Below are 23,661 nucleotides of genomic sequence, written 5' to 3' on the forward strand. Positions count from 1 at the left end.
ACTGATGTCTCTGACAGCTTCCCCCTCCCCCCAGCGTGTGGAGGTGGAATTTAGAGCTCGCTGGGTCTCACCCCTCCCCAAGCAGATGGCAGTGTGCCTTTTCTTGGGTTTACACCGTAAATCAGTAACACGCAGATCGGAGCCCAGCCTCCAGCCCAGGGCACTCTGACTGAGCTTCTGTGACCAGGGTCCTCTCTTTGTGGAAAAAAAAGAAAAAAGAAAAAAAGAGTCCTGTGATACCGTGCCAGAAGTTATCTTTTTATTTAACATTTAGAGGATTAACATATAGTTACAAGATCAATATAAGCCTTCCAATGGAAGCACTTTATTTGGTTTAATTCGATCTCCAGAGACAAATGAGCGATTCCAGAACCTTTACAATGGGCAACGGGCCGTCACAACAGTGAAATGCCTCCAAAGTTTAGAGTTAGTGCAACACACACAAACAAACCAGGAAGTTTAAAGGTTCTCGACATCCGGTTACAACAGGATTTTGGATCACTTTTCAAAGACGTTTTTTGATGATACAAGCACAGGAGGCAGAGCCGTTAGGAGGCATGAAATCAACATTTCTGGAAACATACTTAGCCTCAACGTAACTTTTCCATGTCCGGTAAACTATTTTTCAGTAATTAACAGATGTTAGCAAAAGGCTTTGGAGGGCTCTGTGCTACCCCGGAGACGAGCATAACAACCCAAAAGCCTCAAGTTGATCCTTATAAAAACCCAAAGGAAAATCCCACTACAGCTTTCCATGCCTTTTTATTTGTTCCCATCCTGCAAAGGAAAAACTGGATACAAGTTCCTCTCTTTCATTTTGTTTTTAAGTTATTTTCCGGGCAGGTTCTTTAAAAATGAGTCATTCTTACGACACAGCAATATTCTAGCGTTGGTAAACGGCGGGCAGTGGATATGAGGGGGAGCTGAGACGCACACGGGAAATTCCATGTTTCTACTCTATGTGAACTGCTCAATAATATTTAGAAGATTTCACAGCAGGATTCCCAGAGTAAATGATACATCTCAACTATCCTATAATAACTTATTTCCTTTAATAAGCCCAAGTGGTACAGCATTGCCCTTTCCCCATCGCCACACAGACTGGTGGAGAAGCGAACATCAAGGTTAACGTTGAAAAGCACTCACTATCCATTCTGTTTTGGGGACAGGTGGTACAGGGGAAAAAAAAAAGGCACAGGGGATACGAGAGGATACCAGCATATTCTATATTGGGTTTAACAGACATTAAAAGAACAAATTACTGCAGCTTATACCTTTTCCCCTATGTCGTATGAAATTAATCTATCCTGACCCCTAATATGAAAGATGCAATGCACATGCATTACTGAGGCTCTAAAAATCACATTAAAAAAAAATTTAGCATCCTTGTAGAGTCGAGAGTGGTCAGCTTGATTTGGTGAAATTCAGAAGTTCCTGGAAACACCTGGTCACCCCACTGACAGAGAAGCCCTTCATGGGGCCGCTGGGACTGTCCGTATTAACCACGCACCTGCTGGTTTGCAGGGACACAGGGAAGACCCCGACTCTTCTCGCCCTTGGGCCTCCTGGCTGCGCTGTCATCTGCCAAGACGATCCTCTCACAAGACTGAGGAGCATGCGACAATGCAGCCGCTGCTGCTGTCCTAGTGGAGAAGCTCCCAGATGCCAGTGGCTGCAGAGGCTCACTCTGGGGCAGAAAGAGTGACAGGGTGCACGCTGGCTCGCTCACACCTGAAGCCACTTCCTCTTCCCCTGCTTGCTCTTGGCATTTGCTTGCTCGTGGTTTCTTGTCACGAGGGTCGACTGAGCTGCTCTCGGAGGGTGTGTGTGGTCAACCCTGATTTGCTGGAGATGAGCCATTTTCCTACCACTGAACAAAGGCCCAACCCTCAGGACCTGTCCTTTCTGTCCCTGTCCCTTCGGCTCCTGTAAGACTTCCTTGTCTTAGATTCAGAAATATTGAGAAGCATCGAGGATGTGTGAGGTGACCACTCAGTTAACAAAAGCCAGACAAAAGAAGAAAGATGCCGGATTGCATCTGGGGCTTCTGACAGCGTCCTTGTTCACAGAAACTCACAGCCAATGATGTCTCTTGACTGTTTCTGCACCAAGTTAAGTAGAGAAGCTGTGATGCTCTAAGGCATGAGTGGCCACAGGCGACAGAACCTCATGTTTTCCTCAAAGATCCATCAGAGGAAGGAAATTTAGCTCAAAACCAAAACTAATTCCACGTGGCCTGGAGAGCACGTGATAAAATGCAGAAGCTGGAGCCACACGACCACTTGAAGGACCACAAGCACGGGGTCTTTGGTGATGAAAGCACTAGGATCCTAAGACGCAAATCTTGGAATTTGTGGAAAGAGGGGAATTTCTCCTTTGCAGTGAGCTAATGCAGAGGTGAGACGCTCGTTCACAAAGTGCCACGATCTGCAGTTCCCATGAACAGGTGGACAACGGGGAGAAGGTGGGCTGGGATCTTCCTTGATCCCACAAAAGGCAGACACAGGCAAGACAGCTGGGCTGGCCCGAGAGCTGGAATTTGACTTCCGGTGTGGACTTTTCCAGCCCAGATAAAAATGTATGTGTGCGTGCGTGCGTGTGTCTGCGTATATGTGCATGTAGGTGTAGACGCCCCACTCTCGGACTGTGAAATGTGGCAAGGGCCGATGTTTAGTAGGAGGTGAGGACCCACAGTCAGAAAAGGACCACTGAATACTCAATGGACTTGGGAAAAGATGAGTATTCTCTAACATAAATGACGCAGGAATGCATCAGTGACATTCAGGCACTCAGTCTACCTGGTGCGCACCTGACCTTCCTTGTCCAGATTCTGTTGGTCTCCCCGGGAGACCAGTGGCAAAGTTTTCACAAAAGGCACAGGGTGAACCATGGACGGGCCGGGATGCGCCAGGTGGACTGAGGGCCGAGGCAGGTGCCCAAGAAGGGGGACCACATGTCGAGCCACCTTCTGAGGCCCCATGTGGGGTGGGGACCGGGACACAGACAGACTTCCCCCAAAGAGGTGGCCAGACAGGGCCTGAGGAGGAGCTGGGCCACGAGGAACATGCTGTCAAAAGAAAAGAAAGAAAAAGGCAGGCAGCTGCATGGCGTGGGGCTGTCACTTCAGGTGAAGTTCCACGGGCCACACGCCAGCCCAGCCCGAGGGCCGTCCGTTCAGGCGGGCGCCCAGGCCTGTGGAGACAAGCAGACCGGAGGGTTTCTCCTGGGCTCACCCGAGGCTCCGGCTCCCCGCAGCCACCTTTAGGAATCTACAACACAAAAGAAAGAGAAAGAAAAAGGCCGTTAGAGGGGCTGGCAGCAGGTGGGGGGCGATGCTCTGCTCCTCAGCAGACCGCACCGCCCTGGGCCTGGGAGGGGAGGGGGCGACTTTAGAGCAGTTGGTTACCACAGGGCACGTCTGAGATAAGGAACTTTCACGGTTTCATCTGCACTCAAAGCTGGTCTTTCCCCTGGGGGTAAGAGAAACCCACCTAGGAGACCATCCCCCACCCCCGACCCTCAACTCATCTTTCCAATAAACTTGAGTTTTGAGACAGAGAAAGAAACTCAACCCGCCTCCCAGAATGATGCCAGGAACGGATTCTCTCTGAAACTGACACTCCTGGTTCTTTAGCAGTAAAATGCAAAATCCTGGGTGAAAAGGAAAACCTGTCACTCAGTGTTTACTCAGCAATAAACAGTGAAAGTTCTTCATCTTGAAGGGGCAGAAAAGAAACAAGAGACAGACTCTTGAAGCCCGTAGGTGCACGCAGGGTGAGAAAGAGAGGTGTCATCATTTAAAAGGGGGAAAGGGTAGAATTTTTTTTTTTAAAAAAGCATTTGGCTAGAAAATTCCCCATTATTGAAGACGAAGGGGTTAAATACTCGTATTACACAGAATAATTTTCTGGGAAAAGTGAAAAATCATTTAAAATACACAACACTGAGAAAAGTACAACGTTTATTAGAGGCAGATACGAGGGTACAACTAAAAGGTGCCAGACAGATTCTTTTCTTGCAGGATAAGAATAGAGAGAAACAATCACGTTGGCTGTATTCAGACAAAACTTACTCAGAACCCAAGTGTCTACAATAAAATCAAGTGTGGCTCAGCCGGCAGGGGACCTAGCTACCAGTGTAACCGTCCTTCCGGCTTCCCCAGCAGTTACAAAAACAAAAAGGTCGTTAGGCAGCAGAATCACCAATAAAACAAACAGATAAAAGAGTAAAAACGTTAAAACAACGAATTCAAGTAATCCTTTTAGCTTTTAAATGGCAGTATATACAAATATATTGGGGTGGGCGGGTAGTTACGGACATATTTAACAGGGAGCAATTAAAAAAAACAAAACAAAACAAAACCGTAGAAGAGGACAATTCACAATCCAGTTGACCAATTGGAACTTACTCTAGTCTAACTATTTTGGCAATTATTAAATAGTCACATGGTAGACACCACACACACACACACACACACACACACAAAAGTGCACTGGCAATACTGACAATAAAACAACCCCTTGTGAGTTACAGGTTTCAGAAGGCAGCAGCCCCGCCCGCCTGGGATGGGCTTAAGGTGGGGCGGTGTCGCTGGGGCAGGCTGAACAGATTTATAAACAAGGTTGGAAAGAACGAATTACACACACGTGATTAACCTCTAAGGTATCTCTAAATAAAAGGAGAAAACTTTATACACAGACTGAGACTTTGCTACATTACAGGTAACCATTGGAAGAAAACAAAGTTATACTTCGGGTGGCAATGGAAATTCCTGATTCCTTGGGAATCCTTTCAATATTTTTGCTAATATGTCACGCACGGACGAGATGGGACTAAAACTACAAAACATCCTTCACTGTTGAGTCCCTATTATGTAGATTAAGCTGGGGAAGGTACTGAGGCATACAACTTAAAACAACAATCATGACTTATGTGCCCAATCACCCCGCCCATCCCCGAAAGCCAGCTGAGCTATTCTGTGAATCAGATTTGCACAACCCTAAAGAGGAGGGGAAAAAAAGAAAAACAAAAAACAGACCAAAAAAAAACCCAACTTCATGGAATGTCATCCTTTTCAAGCCAGGCTTTTAAAAAACTACATTGTCTTGCCTCGTTTTCAGACTTTTTCAGTGTTTTGTTTGCTTTCTCCAGTAATTCGTAGTCTGGAAATGAGTTCATCATGGGATAGAAAGGTTAGGTGTTAATATCTTAAGTCTCCCATTCACTTGGTTGCACGCCCAAAGCTGTGACCACCTACTGCGCATGAAAACAAATTCCCATGGCTTAAGGGTCGGCTCATTTTCTTGCTGCAATATTAAAAAGAACTGAAACGATTCTCCTGAGAGGCCTGGGGTCAGGATGAGTGGCTTTAGTGATGTTTTGGCAGCAAAGGTGTAACAACGCAAAAGAAGTTTGAGTTACAAAATCATGTTTTAAAAATTCAGGCTGACTAGTACTGGTTTGCAGCTTTTGATACAGGACTACAGCTGTGTCAGATGCAACCACTGGGGGAAGAGCAATGAAGGGGACACGGGCTTTTTCTGCAATTTCTGGAGAATCTATAATTATTTTAAAATAAAAAATGCTTTAAAAAGCAGGCAGTCGTGAAGCAAAGACTACTAAATTCCATTTTGGTGGCCCTTGGGAAATGTAAGAGAACTTTCTGTTAGAATCTGTAACAGGTACCGGCAACTCCGGCCAGGTCCTAGCCCCCCCGGTGTGTTGCTGTCAACTTCAGAATCAGCTTGAAATTGATCTGAGCTTCTAAACGGAGCCCACGATGTAGAAGCAAGGAGCTAATTTCCTATTTAAAAGTAGGAAGGACATGAATAAATAATTTTCAAAGCCAAATAAGAAGAGAATCTCAACCCAATACCTTCATCTTGACTCATTTTTAGCTGGTTCTCTGTGATCTCAGGGAAGATTCTAGAAATGGGCACAATCATTGGGTTTGGTACCCATTCATGCATGTGACCAATTTCACTACCTATCCTGCCAATTTCAAGATGCAAATCCCTACATGACCCAGATTCCTTTAAGATGGTGAAACATTGTATTTTGGCTACGGTTAATTATATAAAGTGAGCTAGGCATTCTAAAACAATTTTCAGTAAATTCACACTTTGGGTCTTAAAGATGCCCATGGTTAAAAACAACAAACAAAAAAACCTTGAAAGGTGACGTGCTGGGGTCTGTGCGTAGACACGGCTGCTGCTGCACCAGCTTCTACTCACAGCCCAACCCGGGCAAGTGTGAGCTAAATACAGCCCCACCTGCCACAAAGCCTCCCACAGGACAGAAGGAAGCGCACTGTTTTCATGTAAGTTCATCTAAATGTTACTAGCACGTCTGATCAACTCTGTCAGTTGGCAGAGGAAGGATCAGTAGTCACAGGTGAAAAAAAAAATCAACTAGTTGATCGAGTTTCCCAGATTTCAATTGGTTATTTAGGATCACAGAGACAAAACAAGATAATACAGTGACCTAGCAATGCTCTTAAAACATGTTTAAGTAAAAATGCACACTTTTGGTACCCATGTAAGAATCTTCTTATGCTTTACTGATTCTATATTTATGACCTCCTCCAAAGCGAATGACTAAAATTGAACAAACTAGTGTGGTTCAGTTTATTGTTACAAAATGTAACATTCCAAGGTAGTTCAATTTACGGCAGATATTAGATATGAATAAGACAATTGAAGTCTTCGTGACACCCCTATGATGTGCATGGACTTTCAGATTCAGAAATACTGATTTGAAGCTAGAAGGCAACTTTTTTTGGGGGGGGGGGGGTTATCTACAGAGGCTGCCCAAAGAAGAAGTGTTTATCAGATTTCAAACGACACAGTTGTAAATTGGCAGTTGGCAGCTTTCCACATAAAATGTCATCAGCAAGTGAAACTTGATTATAGTCAAAACTAGCCCAGGAAATTCAGGTGTAAGATGCCTGAAAGTCCGCCTTGCGGCTACATGAAACATGGACCACGGTGCTCCCCGTCCAGTCTTTTGAAGAACTGCCTGTAACAGTCATAGTTGTGGGAAGAAACAACTCCAATTTTTTTTAAAGTTTGGTTTTGTGTTTTTTTTTTTTTTTTAAGTTGTATTAAATATAAGTCTTAGCACCTTTGGCATTTTTGTCCAAATAGACTTCGACGTAGGAAGTGGGCACGTAACCCTCTTCATCTTCGTTTCTCCGAATGCGGGTCCATCCATCACCTTTGTCTTCCTCTATAACGTACAGAGTTTCTCCTTCAACTACTGAAATGGTTCCTTCATTCTGACCTGCAAAAGCAACATCGGAATATTTTAGATTCCTTGTGAAATCCAGGTGGAGAGCAAACAGGGAGCTTGGCAATGAAACAAGGGTGGGAAAAGATGCACTGACCCTTCTGTTCTCCTCCCACACAGAAGCTTCCAGGACCTGGCCTTGCATCTGTCTAGGACTCTCCTCGAAATCCTCCTGAAAACCCTCTCTCTGCTCCCTCCCAGAATGGAATGCATTTTCCCCAGAGGAGATCTGTGGTTCTCTCCTCTCCTGTTCCCTGAAGGTCTTCCTGTGGCACCAACTACATCTCTTGATCCCCATTCTGTTTCTCATCTGAGGCTAAGGTTCCTTTGCCTTCTCCCTAAAGCACATTTCCACCTTGATGGCGCCTGGGCACCAGGAATGCAACGTGAGTGAATCTGGACTCACTGTTTTTCCTCCCAAACTAGTTCCTCCGCCTACGTTCCCATCTCTGTGGATCTCGCCATTGACCCAGGATGCAAATTCAGGGATCATCTTTGATTTCCTCCCCTCTTTGTCTCCGACTTCCAATCAGCCACGCGTCTGAGCAATTTGCTGGCTGCAGCCTGCCTGTGTCCGTTCCTTAATCGAGGCCCCCAAGACCATTTGCTACAAGAATCTCAAAAGACCACCCCCCACCCCCCAAGCAGTATCCTGAAAGGCAGACTGCTTAGGGAGCGGTCAGCAGCGGCACTGTGGGCGCAGGTGGGGAGGGATGGTGTGGGTGTGAAGGAAAACTGGGAACATCTGACCTGGTACTTCTCTTCTGTGTTTTGTCTCAATGAACGTTTAGTTCATTAAATGTTGGAAAAGTCCCACAGTAAAGAAACCCAGGAGGGAGGGTAGAGCTCAGGGGTAGAGTGCACGCTTAGCATGCACGAGGTCCTGGGTTCACTCCCCAGTACCTCCATTAAATAGTAAATAAATAAATCTAATTAGCCAATAAATACATACATACATACATACATACATACATACATACATACATACATACATACAAATATATAAAATTGTACCCAAAAAAAGTTTCTTAAAAAGAAAAGAAGAAAGCTGTTTAAAATTCCTTTATCCCAGTGCCTCTGCGAGCGCTCTGACTGCTTCTTCCCCAGCACCCTCATCAGCTCGCTGCAGGGACACCGTTTCAAGGCTCCCCAGTTTAGGAAGCACTAGGCTAGTCTTCGTAACCACTTCCCCCATCTCCTAACTGATCCTACGCAGATGACAATACATGCCCTAAGGTACAGCCCTGGTCCTGTCAACAACCTCCTCAGACACCTTCGGTGGCTCCTCGATGTTTGCCAAATAAAATCCAAATGTTTCTCTTACCCAAACCCCACTGGCACCACCCGCCTTCTAGTCTTACATTCCACTCTCACCACCTAAGACATCTGAGCTCCAGCCACACGAACCCCATGCTTTCGTCACTCCGTGTTTGGCAGGGCCCGTCCCTCTGATAACACTGCAGCATGGAGAGGTCTCTAAACTCCCTTAAGGAAGTGATCTCATCCTCACGTGACTTCCTCATCACTCAGCCCCCTCCTCTGGTAAATACTGCCAGGGGCCCTCTCCCATATGGCTGTCTGCTTCATTTCCTCCAAGGGTGGCTGCTGGAACACACTACCCACGTCTCATCCCTTCAGGGGTCCTTACAAGACAGGAGCTCTGTAAGCGTGGAATAAACGGATGAAATAATCATTCCATACTACCTGCAGCAGTTAACTCACTGAAAGTCATTAAATTGTACAGACCAGAAGGCGAAAGAGACAGCCATCAGCCAAATCATAGTCACACCCATAAATACTATGAGCAGAACAAAAGAATAATGAGAGAAAGTTCTGGGAGACTTCAAAAGAAAGTCAGATCACAGAAAGAGAAGAGTGACTCCGACAGGGACTCGGCTCCGCACGGTGTTACCTTCAAACGTGTAGAGAGCTTTGCAAGTGCCTATGGCAGGGAGCGGTTCCTCATCGTCAAACTCGTCGTCGAAGTCCGTGGCCAGCACCTTCACCTCACTCTCCTGACTCTGCTCCTCCGTGTAACTGCCATCCGGGCTGCTCAAGAAAGGAAAACACACAGCAACTATAGCAACTGACTCCAGCGAGGACTCGAGTCCAGCCCCCGCCAGAGCCCGGCGCTTGCCGCCCCGCGGGCGTTGTAACCAGGGGCATCTTAAACCACCCCGTGGGCTCCGCCACCATCCACCTGCCCCGTGGGAAAAAATGCAAATCACAGGCCAGTCATCAGACACTTGGTGTCTAACAAGGGCGGTGTGCTCGTTTCGGATTCCAGAATCGAGCATTCAAAGCAGAATGGCCCCGGCCGGAAGGAGGCACCGCACAGATACTGTACCTCTCCCGGTCCTGCGCGCAGTTGTTGACCGCAGGCGCGCTCTGAGTGTCGTAGAGCCCGCTCTGCCGGCGGCTCTGCTCGCCGCGTGCGGGGAGTCTGCCTTCAACCTCGGCCAGCCAGGCCTGCAAACGAAAGCGATGAAAGACTCTGGTCTGTGTCCCCTGAGGGCCTGACCATTTTTTGATGGAGGTACCGGGGATTGAACCCAGAACCTCGCGCGCGTGCTAAGCACACACTCTACCACTGAGCTACAACCCCACCCCACTCTGGAGTCTTAAGGACCGAAATTTGGGCGGCTCGGCTCCTTGATCACTGAAGCTGCCTCGGGAGGGACCACATGAGTCAGCATCTCCAATCTGTCTGCATGGCCTGTATAAACGTACTCAAAGGCATCTGCTGACATTTCACCCGAAATTGGACTGGTACAAACAACTTGATATTTAGCCATTGCTCACAATGTGGCAGAAAGACACTGGACGATGTTATCCTCTTGGGCTTTTTAAGCAGCTGTGTGATTTCAGATAAGTCACTTCTAGTTCCTTCTGGTTCCAAAAATTCTGTGACCATGAGGTCACACTGGGAAACATGAGGGTACTGCCACACTTAAGCAATGACTCAGTTTGAAAGCCACATTTCCCATTTTTTTAGGAGTATAACTTTTTTTTTAATAGTGAAGAAAAGTCATGCACAGGAAATCAAAGTAGATAAAATTATCTTCAAGGAGGCAGGGTACAGAGTATGTGCTTAGCATGCACACGGTCCTGGGTTCAATCCCCAGTACCTCCATTAAAAGATATTAATAATAATAAATAAATCTAGTTACCACCCCCCAAAATTAAAAAAGACAAAAAAAAAAAAAAATCTTCAGCAACCTCTGAAATACTGTAAAAAAGGCAAAAGTATAAAAATGATCAGAGAAAGACATTTCTAGGTTCTAAAATATTAATTAAATACTAATATCTTATTGACAGATTCTAGAAAGAATGAAAAAAGCCGTATTTGGCATTTCATTGCTAGAAATAATCTATTCTGATTGGAACAATCAGTTACTAACTCATTTTTCCAGGCTCTGTAGTCTTACATTTGGGTGCAGGGGAAGAAGCCTTTTGTCCATAGCTCTTGAGTGCCCTTTTAAAAAGTGCTCTTTTTAAAACATTTATTATTTGTGTTTCTTCCTCATTTCTCATGTGTTTCTTACTGGTTTTCCCATATATCACCTTTTGATAATTGGGTTCTTTGAAAGAATAATGACATATTTCAATGGAGTTTTTAAACTGTCTTTTTGATTCACTGAGATGATGGACAGCTGTATACTCTCAGTTACATCCACTGTCAACAGGAGTGAAACACTTAAATTACAAAACAAAACACTGTATACAAATATAACTTTAAACAGTGTCCGTTCTCAGGGACACAGCTGAAATAGGATGTGCTGAAAAGCAGAACCCTCAGTGGATGACAGTGTCTTTTTCCTTTTATCAGAACTCGTGAAACACCTGACTTTTCCAGCTGTCTCTCTCAGGGGAAAGGAAAGCCTGCACTCGCCAGCAATATTCACCTCGTGACCCCCACCCCGACTTCTGTTTTTTTCCAACTGAGCTTTTTCAACAACAACTTTTTCATACCTCAAATTTCTGGGCCTCTAGTCTCAGTTTTTCTATGTTTTGGCTGACTTCTGCTAATTTGTGATCCAGGCTGGCGGGGTCTCCCATCTGCGGATTCTTTAGGTAGACATCTTTCATTTTTGTGATGGCATCTCTGAAAAAGAGAAGGGGCAGAATGTGGGAAAGGTTAATGCTGTCAGCCAATTACATTCTCCCACCACCATGAAAACCATGTGAATGGCAGCGTGGGGAGACTGGACCGCAGGGTGGATGGGAAGGGAATCACACTTCCATTCCAAAACTTCTCTGCATGAATTCTATATGAATTTTGCTACCAAGGTCTGTATAATCTAGAGACTGATATTTAAATTCCAATTGCCTTTTCTGAACAGTATCTTCCTCTTGTCTTCAGCCAGAGAGAAATATAAATTAATGCTGTCCCTCCCTTTGCCCCAAACAACAAGAGACCAAACCCCAGTACTTCCATGTGCACATTCTGCGTGCAAACCAGAGCTACGGCATCTTCGGTGTTGTGGTGCAATATGTTTATCTTATGAAGAAGCACAGTTAATTGCTTTGGAAATTTCATTACAAATGATTTCATCTATTAAGAAACCGGGGTATCCATGACAGGCGGGCAACAGAGCCCTAAAGGGACATGTGGCACGATTCCTCCTGGAATCCTGCCTGGGAGGCCGCCCTTGGCAGGGGAGTCAGGAAGCCCTAGAGAAGCTTTGTGATGAACTGTCCAGCCTTCCCTAAGACCAGGTCTCCACGGGGGCCCTCCCTCCACTGGCGCTCCCAGCCCACTCACCTCCCTGTTTTCTTTATTTCCTCTGCATGTACCACTTTCCAACATTACATGACTCGTTCTGATGCTTACTGCTTATGTCTGTCTCTCCTTCCTAGCACAGAAGCTCTCTGGGCTCAAGCCCGTCCATGAACATGATACCCCCCAGTGGTGGGACCACACCTGGTGCACAACAGATGCTCCATTTGTTAAATGAATAGATGTCCCTACAACAAACAGACTGTAATGCCATCCACATGCACACAACTCCTCTCCAGTCTGCGGCCTCCACCTCCAACTACTACTGCCCTATTTCTCAGCAAACTGCCTCAACGAGCCGTCCAAGTTCATGATCTCCCATGATCAGTCTCTTCAGAAATTCATCAATTTGATTCGTCTTTTCAAGGAATCAACTTGGGATCCTTTATCCTCTCTGTTGAGTGTGTGATTCTTTCTATGTAATTAATTTCTACTCTTTCCTTTATTATTTCCTTCTTCTTGAGAAAGATGCTTCACTCACTGATTTTCAGCTTTATTTGGTTCTAACATGTATTGGGAGCTTGACATTTCCCTTTGTAAGCACGGCTTTAGTGACATCCCAGAAACGGGGATGGAGAACGTATGTTAAGATTAAGGTTCAGTTCTGGTTCATATATTTTCTAATATCTATTATGATTTCTTCTTTAGTCTCTGTGTTACTTAGAGCCACATTTCTTAACCTCTAAATTTTTGTTATTAGAAACAGACTCACAGACATAGAAAACAAACTTATGGTTACCGGAGGTGGGTGGGGGAGTGGGTGGGAAGGGACAAACTGCAAGTCTGAGCTTGGCAGATACTAACTACAATGTATAAAACAGGTAAACAACAAGGTTGTACTGTAGAGCACAGGGAACTATATTCAATATCTTGTAGTAACCTATAATGGAAAAGAATATGAAAACAAATACATGTATGTATATATACGACTGAAACATGCTGTACACCAGAAATGGACACAACCTTGTAAACTGACTATACTTCAATAAAATAAATAAATAGATAAATTTATTTTTGTTATTGATATCCAGCGTAATTGTAGCCTTCGGACAACGCTCAATGATCTCTATCTCTTGATGCCTGAATGATCTCTATGTTTTGATGTTTGTTGAGATTTGCTTTATAAAACCAGGACATGCCCAATTTTTGGAAACATTCTATGTGTGCTTAGAAAGAATGTGGACCACAGTTACTGGATATCTGTGTATCAGGTCAATTTTGTTAATTATATTATTCAAATCCTCTATTCTGACTCTCAGTTAATCTGCTCTGTCAATTACTGAGAGAAGAGCATTAAAAATCTCCCACTATAATGCTGTATCTGTATTTCTTGTACTTATATCCAAAGGTTAATAGCATAACCTTTTCTGTATTTTGAGGTGATGCTATTGGCCCCACGGATGTAAAATTTTATACCTTCTGGGTGAATCCAGCCACTTGTAAAATTTTATACCTTCTGAGTGAATCCAGCCACTTGTTATTTGAATCATTTCTTTGATGAAATTGATCCTTTTGAGCTGAATAGTTTGGGGCAGGTGGGGGGGGGGGGTTGGCCTGAAAGTCAGTCTTGTCACACTGGTTTTCTTGGTTGGTCCCTGCATAGACTGTCCTTTCCCATCCTCTACTCTCAACCTTTCCACACTTTATGAGTCGAATGTGTCTTTTGTAGTTAGTGTATGGGGGTGGGGTTAGTGTTTTGTCCAGTCTGAAAATCTGGAACATATTAATGTGAACATATGTTAATGTCCACATTTAACATATTGATTCACTTCATTTTATGAACACAATATGCCAGGCACCGTCCTTGGCACCTCACACATCCCAATACACTTAATCCTCACACAGACAGGCACATGAACTCCCTTTTCCAGGTGAGGAAACTGAGGTACCAAGAGACTAAGAAACTTGTCCAAAGTCTGCAGTAGAAACAAGTGGAACCAGATTTGAACCCAGGGTGTCTAGAGTGCTTTAAAAATTTTTTTAGATTTAATTTTTAACTTTTGTTTAACGGCAGTACTGGGGATTGAACCCAGGACCTCATGCATGCTAAGCACATATTCTACTCAGCTATATTCTCCTTTGTAACAATGTTTACAATACAATCTATTTTTCAGGAGTTACTCTACCAGAGATTTAAAGAATTTAAAAAGCTACTTTTCTTTTGCATGTACTTAAACTGGACTGCCGTACCAACTTCGTTTGTTTATTTTTTGCATAGCCAAAGTTTAACCCCAGCTTTAATATAGCTAAATTTATGTAGTTACTCCATTTAGCCTGCTTGTAGAGCACAAAATCTCAAGTTATCTTTTAAGTTCAAATCTCAGTTAACGAATGATTCACTTCATTCCGTCAGTGAGAATACAGAAGGTGAGAGGCAAGAAAGTGGCTTTTTGGGGGAGAGGGTATAACTCAAGTGGCAGAGCGCACGCTCAGCATGCACGAGGTCCTGGGTTCAAGCCTCAGTACTGCCTCTAAAAATAAATAAATACACAAACCTAATTCTCCCCCCACCAAAAAACGAATAAAAAATAAATAAAAATACATATAAAATAAGTAAAGTGGTTTCTCAATCAGGATTATTACAAGTATCCCCTAAATGATGCGATGCTATTATAGGTTATAAATGTGGGATGGGGAGTGCGAATGGGGAGAGATATTGAATCTTTTCTTACTTTTTTTTTTTTTTTCCCTTTTTCTGCATGTGCACCAACCTACCATCCCTAGGATCAAACTTACAGACCAGCTCAGAAAGCAGGGAACTCTCACAGTGGGGGCCTGGGCAGGCAACCTTTACACTTCTGATGGCTGGTCATGTGTATACTCAAGACATACTGTGATTTGGTTTCCTAGACGCCATCAACACACTCTATAAAAAGACAAGATGACATGAGACCTATGGGAAGGCTGATTTTGACTTACCCTCAAATAGAAAGACAAGTACATTTTGGATCCAAAACTTGGATGTGGGGTAAGGAAGAGGGCGTGTGTGTGTGTGTGGGGGGGGTCCATACCATTTTTCTCTTCATTTATACAAAAACCTATCCTCTAAAGACAAAGTCATGTTTTTTTGTATTTTGTCCCCCGATCTCAGAATAAAACCTGTTTGTTAAACGAATCCACTCTCTCTATAACAAAGCAATCCAGCAGACTATGCCAAAGCACACGGCCAAAATAATCACTCAGATTAAACCCTAATGTAGGACTCCCCACCTTTCCAAGCGGAACTCGAATTTCTGACTAAGTCATATCGATCCACTCTACCTTTGATCCATCTCCTTTTGAATTTCTTTATTCAATTCATCGACCTTCTGTTGTAGCTTTTTCCTTCTCTGTTCAGGAGGGAGGTTGCTGAAATCTTCCGGCGTTGCACCCTGCAGATACAAACAGAAATAAGCCAGAAAGGCTCACGGCACCCCGTGAGAAAAAGACACTGCGGAGAGCCCGCGGCAGAGATTTCCCCCGACAGCAGGGCGGTGCAGACATCTGCGTGTGTTTTCGTGAAACAAATTAGGCTCTTTCCCACAACACCCAGCTGAGATGCCAAATCAGTGCATGCAAACTGCAAAAGGCCCACAAACCACTCTGTATCCCATTCATGCTGGCCCAGCCGCCCCCCACAAGGAGGGAGCGGAGACAGGAAGACATACTTCTGACTCCAGCGAGAAGCAAAGTTTGAGACTGATGTTCTTCACTTTACTGTCAGTGTCGGAGGCGACACTGAGGCTTCCAGTTTATCTTTATATGAAACTGTGCTAAGTTGGGGGAGGGGACTGCTCAGTGGCAGAGTGAGCACTTAGCATACGCGAGGTCCTGGGTTCAATCCCCAGCAACTCCATTAAAAAATATATATGTAAGTGATAAGTGTCCCCATCAACTGTCTCACATCGATGGCACTGCTTTTCCTCCCCTAGTCTGAGTATTCCTTCCCGTCTCTTCACACAAGCTGAGGCCAAAAGCTTCCATCCCCGTGAAGTGACAGATGGCACATCTAGTTCCTCAGAGAATGTGGGTAAAAGGACATTCTAAAAAAACCCTCCCCCACCTCCCAAGAACACTCCCCTCTGCTGCCTCTAAAAGTCTGGTCCCTTCTTTTCGCCACCTTTAGGACCCTCCCTGCCCTGAAAATCAACTTCCCACCGCACACAAAATCAACCTCCGCTGTTTCTAATTCATCCAAAGATTTTGATATCTTGATTCCCTGTGAAAAACAATTGCTATCTTTCCTCCGTGCGTGTGATTTCAGCAGAAAACAGCCACAGGGAGTTTCTAGACTTTGACGGACGCTGACTTGTCAGAGCCGCGGCTACGCTGTGGCTAGCAAGTGCTTTTCCTTCAAGGAAGCTGTTTTCAAGAAAGAGAAGTTTGCTAACTAACTGAGTACAAACCAGGGAATTTAAAAGGGAGCTTTTGCTTTAGAACCAATTAAACAAAGGCAAGACTGGCTGGCTTGGGAGTGGGTGGAAAAGAAGGGTCCCGGATAATGTAATGCTGAATCCAAGTCGAGCCTGCCAGGAAGCTTGGGGGCTGGTGGCTGAAACAGTTTAGCACAAAGGCCAAGCAAAGACTTTTAGTTAATGTTCTCAGAGATGTGTGTGTGTGTGTGTGTGTGTGTGTGTGTGTGTGTGTGTGTGTCAGGGATGAGATTTTAGTTAATGTTCTCAGAGACGTGTGTGTGTGTGTGTGTGTGTGTGTGTGTTGGGGATGAGATATGAGTGAAACCAGAATGTAAGTGACTATTCCCTAGTGCCAAACCAAGGAAGTTCAATTTGCCTCTAAAACGAAGATGAAGCCAGCTAATCTTCCATATAAAAATAACTCAGACTTGTCCTTTCTTTTCCCTATACCATTGTGTTATAATACTTGGAACCTTAATTATGTGCTTTTCAATTTGCTCCACTCAGCCCCCGAACCCAAGCGCGCAACCCTTCGTTCTCACACTGAGCTGACTTAAACCAGATCAGCATGTTTTCTAGAAGAGAGGTCTTGTTTTTGATTTTCATGCTAGAATGTAACAAAACACAGTGGAAGATACACTGCTTCAGAAGTCAGGAAATCTACTAAGTAGCTGATGTCCATTTATACATATTTATTGGGACTATGTTCTATGAGACCAAAAGAACTTTCTAGAATGATGGAAATGTTTTCCATGGGCATCATCCAGTATAGTAGCCCCACATGACTGTTGAGCCCTTGGAATGTGGTTAGTACAACTGCGGGACTGAATTTTTATATTTTAGTTACTTTTCATTTAAATTAAATTAAATTACAATTTAAATAGTCACACGTGGTGAGTGGCTACTTTCGGACAACAGAGGTCTAAACTGAACAGGTGTTAAGATTTGCACTGGATAAACAGCTCAAAGAAATCTGTAAGTAAAACACACTGAACTCAGGACCTAAAAATAGATACCCCAAACAACACAACAAAATGCAGCCCTGAATATCTACCAAAATGAGAACAATTAAATAACAAATAAATGGATTCCTTTCACTGGATCAGGATTAGTCTAAATTGACCAATTAGGTCCCTTTCAATAGATATTCTGTGTGCTTGTGTTTTTACTCAAAAATGAATCTCAGTGACCAGGCCTCAAACTTCCCATTCCCACTGGAGATTGAGGTCACCGGCTTCTCGCTCTGAAGAAACCTAAGATTTCCGGAAAGTACCTTAAAAAGGTCATTTTTGTCCTATTAGCCTTTTGAAGCTTGAATTCTTTCAAACAATACTCTGACCTATGATTCATTTTGCCATAAAGGAATTTTCATTTCTACCTTCAAGTCAGAACAGGTTTTCTGAACTCTTCGGAGGGGCCCCAGAGAGACTGGCCCTACCAGGGTTTAGGAGAGGGGCACATATATATTTTAAATGGATATTTTTCTTGCTATTGGAATCAAACACTTGCTTCCGGGCAACGATACAAGCTGCTTCTTAAACTTTATAATTTTTACACCCAAGCTGTCTTTGTGCAATAGTTTATTGCTTTATTAGCTTCAAAATAAGTGTATCATGTAACAATTCAGTACCAGGTTGGTAGAATGATTTACCTCAAACTGAAAGACTGCCTAATAATATAATTTTTGCTGCTGGCACCTCAGCAAAAGAACAAATTAAGGACAAAAAATAAACATTTGAGAGAGTCCCAGTTAACGGAGCCAGTTTCTCCCAAATTCACACTTCTGATGACCACAGTTCATTTAAGCATCTTTTTGTGGAGACCTTAAGCAACAGCTCTTTTCAGGATTTCATTTCACAGTCTAAGAAATGTTTAATAAGATATTTTTTTCTTTAGGGCTGGATCAGTTGCCAAATACTGAGTCAGGTTGAAAAAATTATGTATATTTGTTTATGTACATACTTGAACACATACAAAAGCATACATAAGGATAACCGCAAAATATTGTCCTATGTTCTCAACAGCAGTGTGTAAAATGCTGGTCTTATTCCTCGGTTGAACTGTCAAAATTCATCCTTGTCCATAACATCAAGACAGTCTCAGCTGTGGTGTTTTGAGAATTCTACGTCACTTACACATATTTGTAGTATAGTAATGGGTTATGTGGCTAAGAGGTTTGGTTTTTTTTAATAGATTTAATGATTAGTTTGACTATTTATTCTAGGGCTATGCAGTTAAGGTAGAAACAACACTGAACTGTAAATAAGTCATTTTGGAAAGGCTTAGGAGGCTCTTTTCATTGTCCATAAAATTGTCTTTGATTTCTCGAATCAGCTGTGCATTAGGCACCAAAGTATATTTAGGGAGCACCTTAAAGATTTCACGGGCTTCAGTTCTCAAAGGCTGTCTCAGACCTGAGTTGAGACCAGCATCATTCTGCCAAGTCTCCCTCAGGTTCCCAGCATTTTTTCATCTGCTTCTGTGGCTCCCAGGGAGAAGCAACTTTCAGCTATTAAATTTGCTTTTATTTGAAATGATCCAATAAATAAACTCCCTCATATTTAATATTACATTTATGTTCATATTTAAATAAAGTTTATCAACATCTGTCATCCTCTTAAGACCCCAGTGATAAAGATAAAACAAATCATCATGAGTTAAGCGTTAATTTTCTTAGCAACTTGAAAAGGTTACGATCCCCTGTTAGGCTCTGGAACTTTGCATTCCAAAGGTCTCATAAAGAAATACCAACAAGGAGCAGAAAGGAGAAACACAAATCAACAGTTAACTTTAAAGATGTGTTGTACACGGCCCAGCACCCACAAAACACACACCAAAAAAACCTGATTAGATTCAGGACATGCATGGAATAATTGTGCTTACCAGCTTGAGAGAAAGCTTCATGTAAAAATTGAAGGAGTAACAGGGGAAAAAAAACAGAGAGAGAGAGAGAAACAACAATACATGAGAAGAAGAGGAACTTGGTCCGTTCCACTGTATAAACATAATATGTAAATTCACCTGGCGCTTTGTGAAAATGATTTGTAGCGGATCTGTGCCAAAGTTCCCAAGAGGGGCTGAACTACCAAAACCTTTCTTTAGCTGCCACGTTGCCAGAGCAAAGAATAAAGACAGAAAAGGAGAGTTTCTGTTTACTGTTCTGTATTGGTCACATCAGCCTTGGTATAAACTAAGTTTGTAGTCGGTAACATACCATGATTAAAAAAGATGGAAATAATCACATAGCCTTTTGGTCACCAAATTTCCCATGGGAAGTTTCACACAGACTCGAGTCAGAAAAGCAACGACTTCCACAACATACCAGTGGTATTTTTACCTTAAGGAGATCTAATAAATAATAACATTGCCATTTCCTAAAGGTAAAGTCTCAAAGTGGTGAATGGGGAACCAAGGACTGAAAGATGCTCTGTGAATCTATCTGCAGGAGCCAGGGAACTTCTCAGCGCCCGGCTGCAGGTGGAGAGCGTGATGCTTTGCTCCCACCTGTGCACTGCGTGCATCTCCCGCTCAGCGGAAGGTGTTTTCTGGGGCTTTTTATGGAACTCCGAGTCCTACTCACAGAGGTTCCATAGGACCTGGGGAGTTAACAGAACTTGCTGCTTTTGCAAGTTACCTTTAGGAAACAGACAGCCAGTTGTCTCAACTACTGAGGGGTACTTACACCTTCTTATCAGGACACAGCAGCTGCAATTTTGCTGAGCCAGAAGATTAGTAAAACTGTAAGAATTATGCAACCTAAAATGGATTACAAGGCATCTCAACATTGGGAAAAGAAACATTGGTCCTTCAATAACAGGTGAGATGTGCTTTACGGCTCTAACGCAGTATTTCGAGAGCTCAGTGCCTGTTTACTTAGCTGTTATCAATCCTAAAAGTTCAGGCAACTGGCAGTAGGATCCAAAAATATGTTGGAAACAAAACACCAAAGAAAGCGCCCTTTGATTTTAAATTGGGAGAAGAAGTTGTTAAAATTCCTTAACCAGATTTTAAAAAATCTTATTCTTCACATTAACTCAAAGTTGATAGTTCTTTGTCAAAAGGCATTAAGCTTTTAAAGAAATTGTCCCTGTGAGGAAATAGACTTTTTTTTTTCAGTAGGGAAGATAATTAAGTTTATTTGTTTATTTATTTTTAGAGGAGGTACTGGGGATTGAACCCAGGACCTCGTGCATGCTAAACATGCACTCTATTGCTTGAGCTATACCCCACCCACCCCTCAACCCTGGAAATAGACTTTTAAGGAACGAAGTAGCAAGACAAAACTTTGGGGGGAAAAAAACGTACAGTCATATCTGTGACCACTCTAATATGGGTAACCTCTGTTAACACCTTGAACCCCTCCTGTAAACTTTAGCACAGATCTGTTCATCACAGTTTGAGGTCTTTACAGACAACACTTATGGTGCACAGCAGAAAACTTTGCAAATATCTTCCCTACAAAGCACACGACCATATACAAATGTTTTCTGACACATTACCATGTAAATGTCACTAACTTGAACTCAGCATATTATCTGCTCTCTATCCAGCTACTTCCGTTGCTTAAAGTTGTGTATTCTTTCTTAAGCATTCTGAAAACTGAGTTCTAACATCAAAACTAATAGCATAGGAATATTACCACTTCATCATAAAAACAAGTCATTAGGATTGAGAACAAATCCCGGTAGAAATAGGAAATATCGAATTCTCAGACAAATTTAATTTTCTGAAGTGGACAGTGATGGGTCTTCCATAAGACGTGCCATCACAGTATACGGTATCCTTTTTTTTAACAGCTATAAAATGGTTTTTGGTCTTAAGTTGTCAGCCAGCCCATTAGATCATTTCAAATTCGAAACCGAATCATCTGCCAAGAGAACATTTTTAAAGGCTGCCTTATTAAGTGCATTGCGAGACACCTGGAGAACTAAAAAGCTGTCAGTTTCAGGCAACAATTACGGAGCCTGGCGAGCCACAAGTGTCAATAACACATGAGGGCACACACAGCTAGCGGGTCCATGTGTTATTGGGCCGTCACAGGTACTAACCTCAAGTACAAAGAAAGGGGACGGTGAACATGAATGTATAAGGAACTGTGTTTTAAGGTCCACGGAAAGTCATTTCACAGCTCCGTGACCTTGCTCAGGCTTCACTGATTTTTTTTGGTTCTCCCTTACAGATCCATCTGTTTCAGACGTAGGTGTGGGTAGGCGTGCAACACACTGCCGTCTGCGAGGGTGTCATCCTCCCATGACCACGCTCTGCAGCTGCGTTTTAGGGGTGAAATTCTGCTCATAAAATCATGCCCAGGGACATTGTCTCAGACGGCAGTCCCAGTCAGTGAAAAGGGGGAAAAACCAAGCTCAGCTCACTGACATTTTTAGGAAGTTTGATTGCTGTTGGGAAGTTTGGTTTCTTTTTTCCATGCAACTTTTTCCAGATGAAGAAGCCTGTGGTTGAATTGATACAATGAGGCTTTTCCCAGTGTCCGGGTCAGAGAGCGTCTGGGTCCCCAGTCTTCGTGCTGTCAGAGGGGTTAGTGCCTGTGCCGTGACCATACGACCTGGCCGTCACAGGTAAACTTACAACATAGTCCCTAGCTTCAAAAGCATACGTGGGTTTCCCTATCGTCCTCTTCATGAGTTCTTTGTGAAAACAGAAAGACTGAGTCTGCCAATAATCAGCAAGAGAACAAGATAAATAAATAAAATGAAAGGAATCAGAAGATTGTAACATCTGACAAACAATTGATAAGAATTTTCAAAATACTTTGATCAACTTTGATGGTATTTTTTTCCATACAGTTAACTCTAAAACATGGGGGATATATGTCCACATTTTAGATTTACAAGTCTTTTGCTCAGACCAGAAATCTTAAGACAATAAAGTTACACTTTGTAGACTGCAAATTGATAACACACAATCTAGTTTCATTTTCCTTCGACTTACATAAAGATGAAATACTGGTTAATAACGTTCAGGTGGCATGCCAATCTTTAAAGATGTTCAGCGAGACAGAATTTTCATACAAATGTAAACGATTTACAACAAAAAATACTTTATCCTATTTTGTTACTTAGAAACAAAATCATTATGCTAAGAAATGTTTATGTCGGATTTATACATTCTGAATAATAAAAACAAATTAACATCTGGATCTGAAAGCTGCAAAACATGATAAATTCAAAGACATATTAAAATCACAGATTTGTTCATCTCCTCGAATCCTATCTTTGGCACAACAGTTTTACAGCTATAAAGCAGAGTGAATGAAGCAGTAGCGAGAGCTGTATCGTACTAGTTGTGGATCCTGTTAAATCACGTTCCTTCCATTTTGAAATTGCTTTAAAATCAAATTTATTTCCCAAGATTTCAGATTTTTTTAAACTTCCTACTCTTACTTTTATAATGTATTTCCTTTTCTCCCTTCCTTTCTTCCTTCCTTCCTTTCTTTCTCTTCTTTTTCGCACTGCTACTTCCTGAAGGAAGGCACATCAAATCTGACCCTAAGAACAGATCAACTAAAAATAAAGGAAGCAAAAATGTTGTTTCTATTTATGCACTGATTCTTCTAGAGTGGGTATGTGTGTATGTTTATTCTCGAAAACACACCCGCCATTTAGAACTTTTTTTCTAAATAAAGGTTTTCTGAGCACAGATTTGAGGTGTAAGAAATAAAACTTATTTTGCTAATTACAGTTTTTTTAAAAAAAGGGAGGGGATTCCTCTAATTAATCAAAACAACCCATTTCTCATTTCACTGTTTTTATTTTCAAGGATTAAATTTTTCCCTAGCCATCTTCTCTTATACTGAGTGATTACTGACACTCTTTGGTCTTTTCCTAAACTTTCAGAGAACACCATGAAACACGACAGAGAAACCATTTGCAAACGACAGACCGTGGTGTTGAGAGAAAAATGGAATAGATACATATACAAATGGTAAGCAATCATGAGTATTCAACATACTCCATTATGAAATTCCAAATGACAACGCAGAGATATTTTTATAAATATAACACATGAGCTCCGTAAAGGTTTCGGAAGCGGCAGAGATGGGGTAACTGATTTAGTTAATGTAAAACTTTAGCGTCTACAGTCTAGCATAGCAACATATGGTCTCATATGTTGGAAATTCTTTGATGAACAACGACCAGAGATGGATGGAGAGTTCTAAAAGCCAGCCTAATGGAGCCAGGA

At 42.7% G+C, this 23,661-nt stretch overlaps 1 protein-coding gene across 10 annotated transcripts in view; it reads right to left on the bottom strand.

The window, feature by feature from the left end:
* Nucleotides 1-237: 237 nt before the first annotated feature.
* FNBP1 (formin binding protein 1) overlaps nucleotides 238-23,661 on the bottom strand; it is a 122,416-nt gene continuing 98,992 nt past the window's right edge. For 3 of the 10 annotated variants that reach the window (XM_031450686.2, XM_031450679.2, XM_031450692.2), the window contains 6 exons: nucleotides 19,345-19,359; nucleotides 15,329-15,438; nucleotides 11,260-11,392; nucleotides 9,635-9,756; nucleotides 9,200-9,336; nucleotides 3,945-7,281 (listed from right to left, as the gene is read on the bottom strand). In XM_031450686.2, the coding sequence (XP_031306546.1) occupies nucleotides 7,103-7,281; nucleotides 9,200-9,336; nucleotides 9,635-9,756; nucleotides 11,260-11,392; nucleotides 15,329-15,438; nucleotides 19,345-19,359 (696 nt within the window). In that variant the 3' untranslated portion in view covers nucleotides 3,945-7,102. Of the gene's footprint in view, nucleotides 3,270-3,944; nucleotides 7,282-9,199; nucleotides 9,340-9,634; nucleotides 9,757-11,259; nucleotides 11,393-15,328; nucleotides 15,439-19,344; nucleotides 19,360-23,661 lie in introns of those variants that run through there. The other 7 variants (XM_031450690.2, XM_031450682.2, XM_031450694.2 and 4 more) reach the window with 4 other exon arrangements.

This window comes from Camelus dromedarius, chromosome 10 (assembly GCF_036321535.1).
Source record: "Camelus dromedarius isolate mCamDro1 chromosome 10, mCamDro1.pat, whole genome shotgun sequence".
Lineage (NCBI taxonomy): Eukaryota > Metazoa > Chordata > Mammalia > Artiodactyla > Camelidae > Camelus > Camelus dromedarius.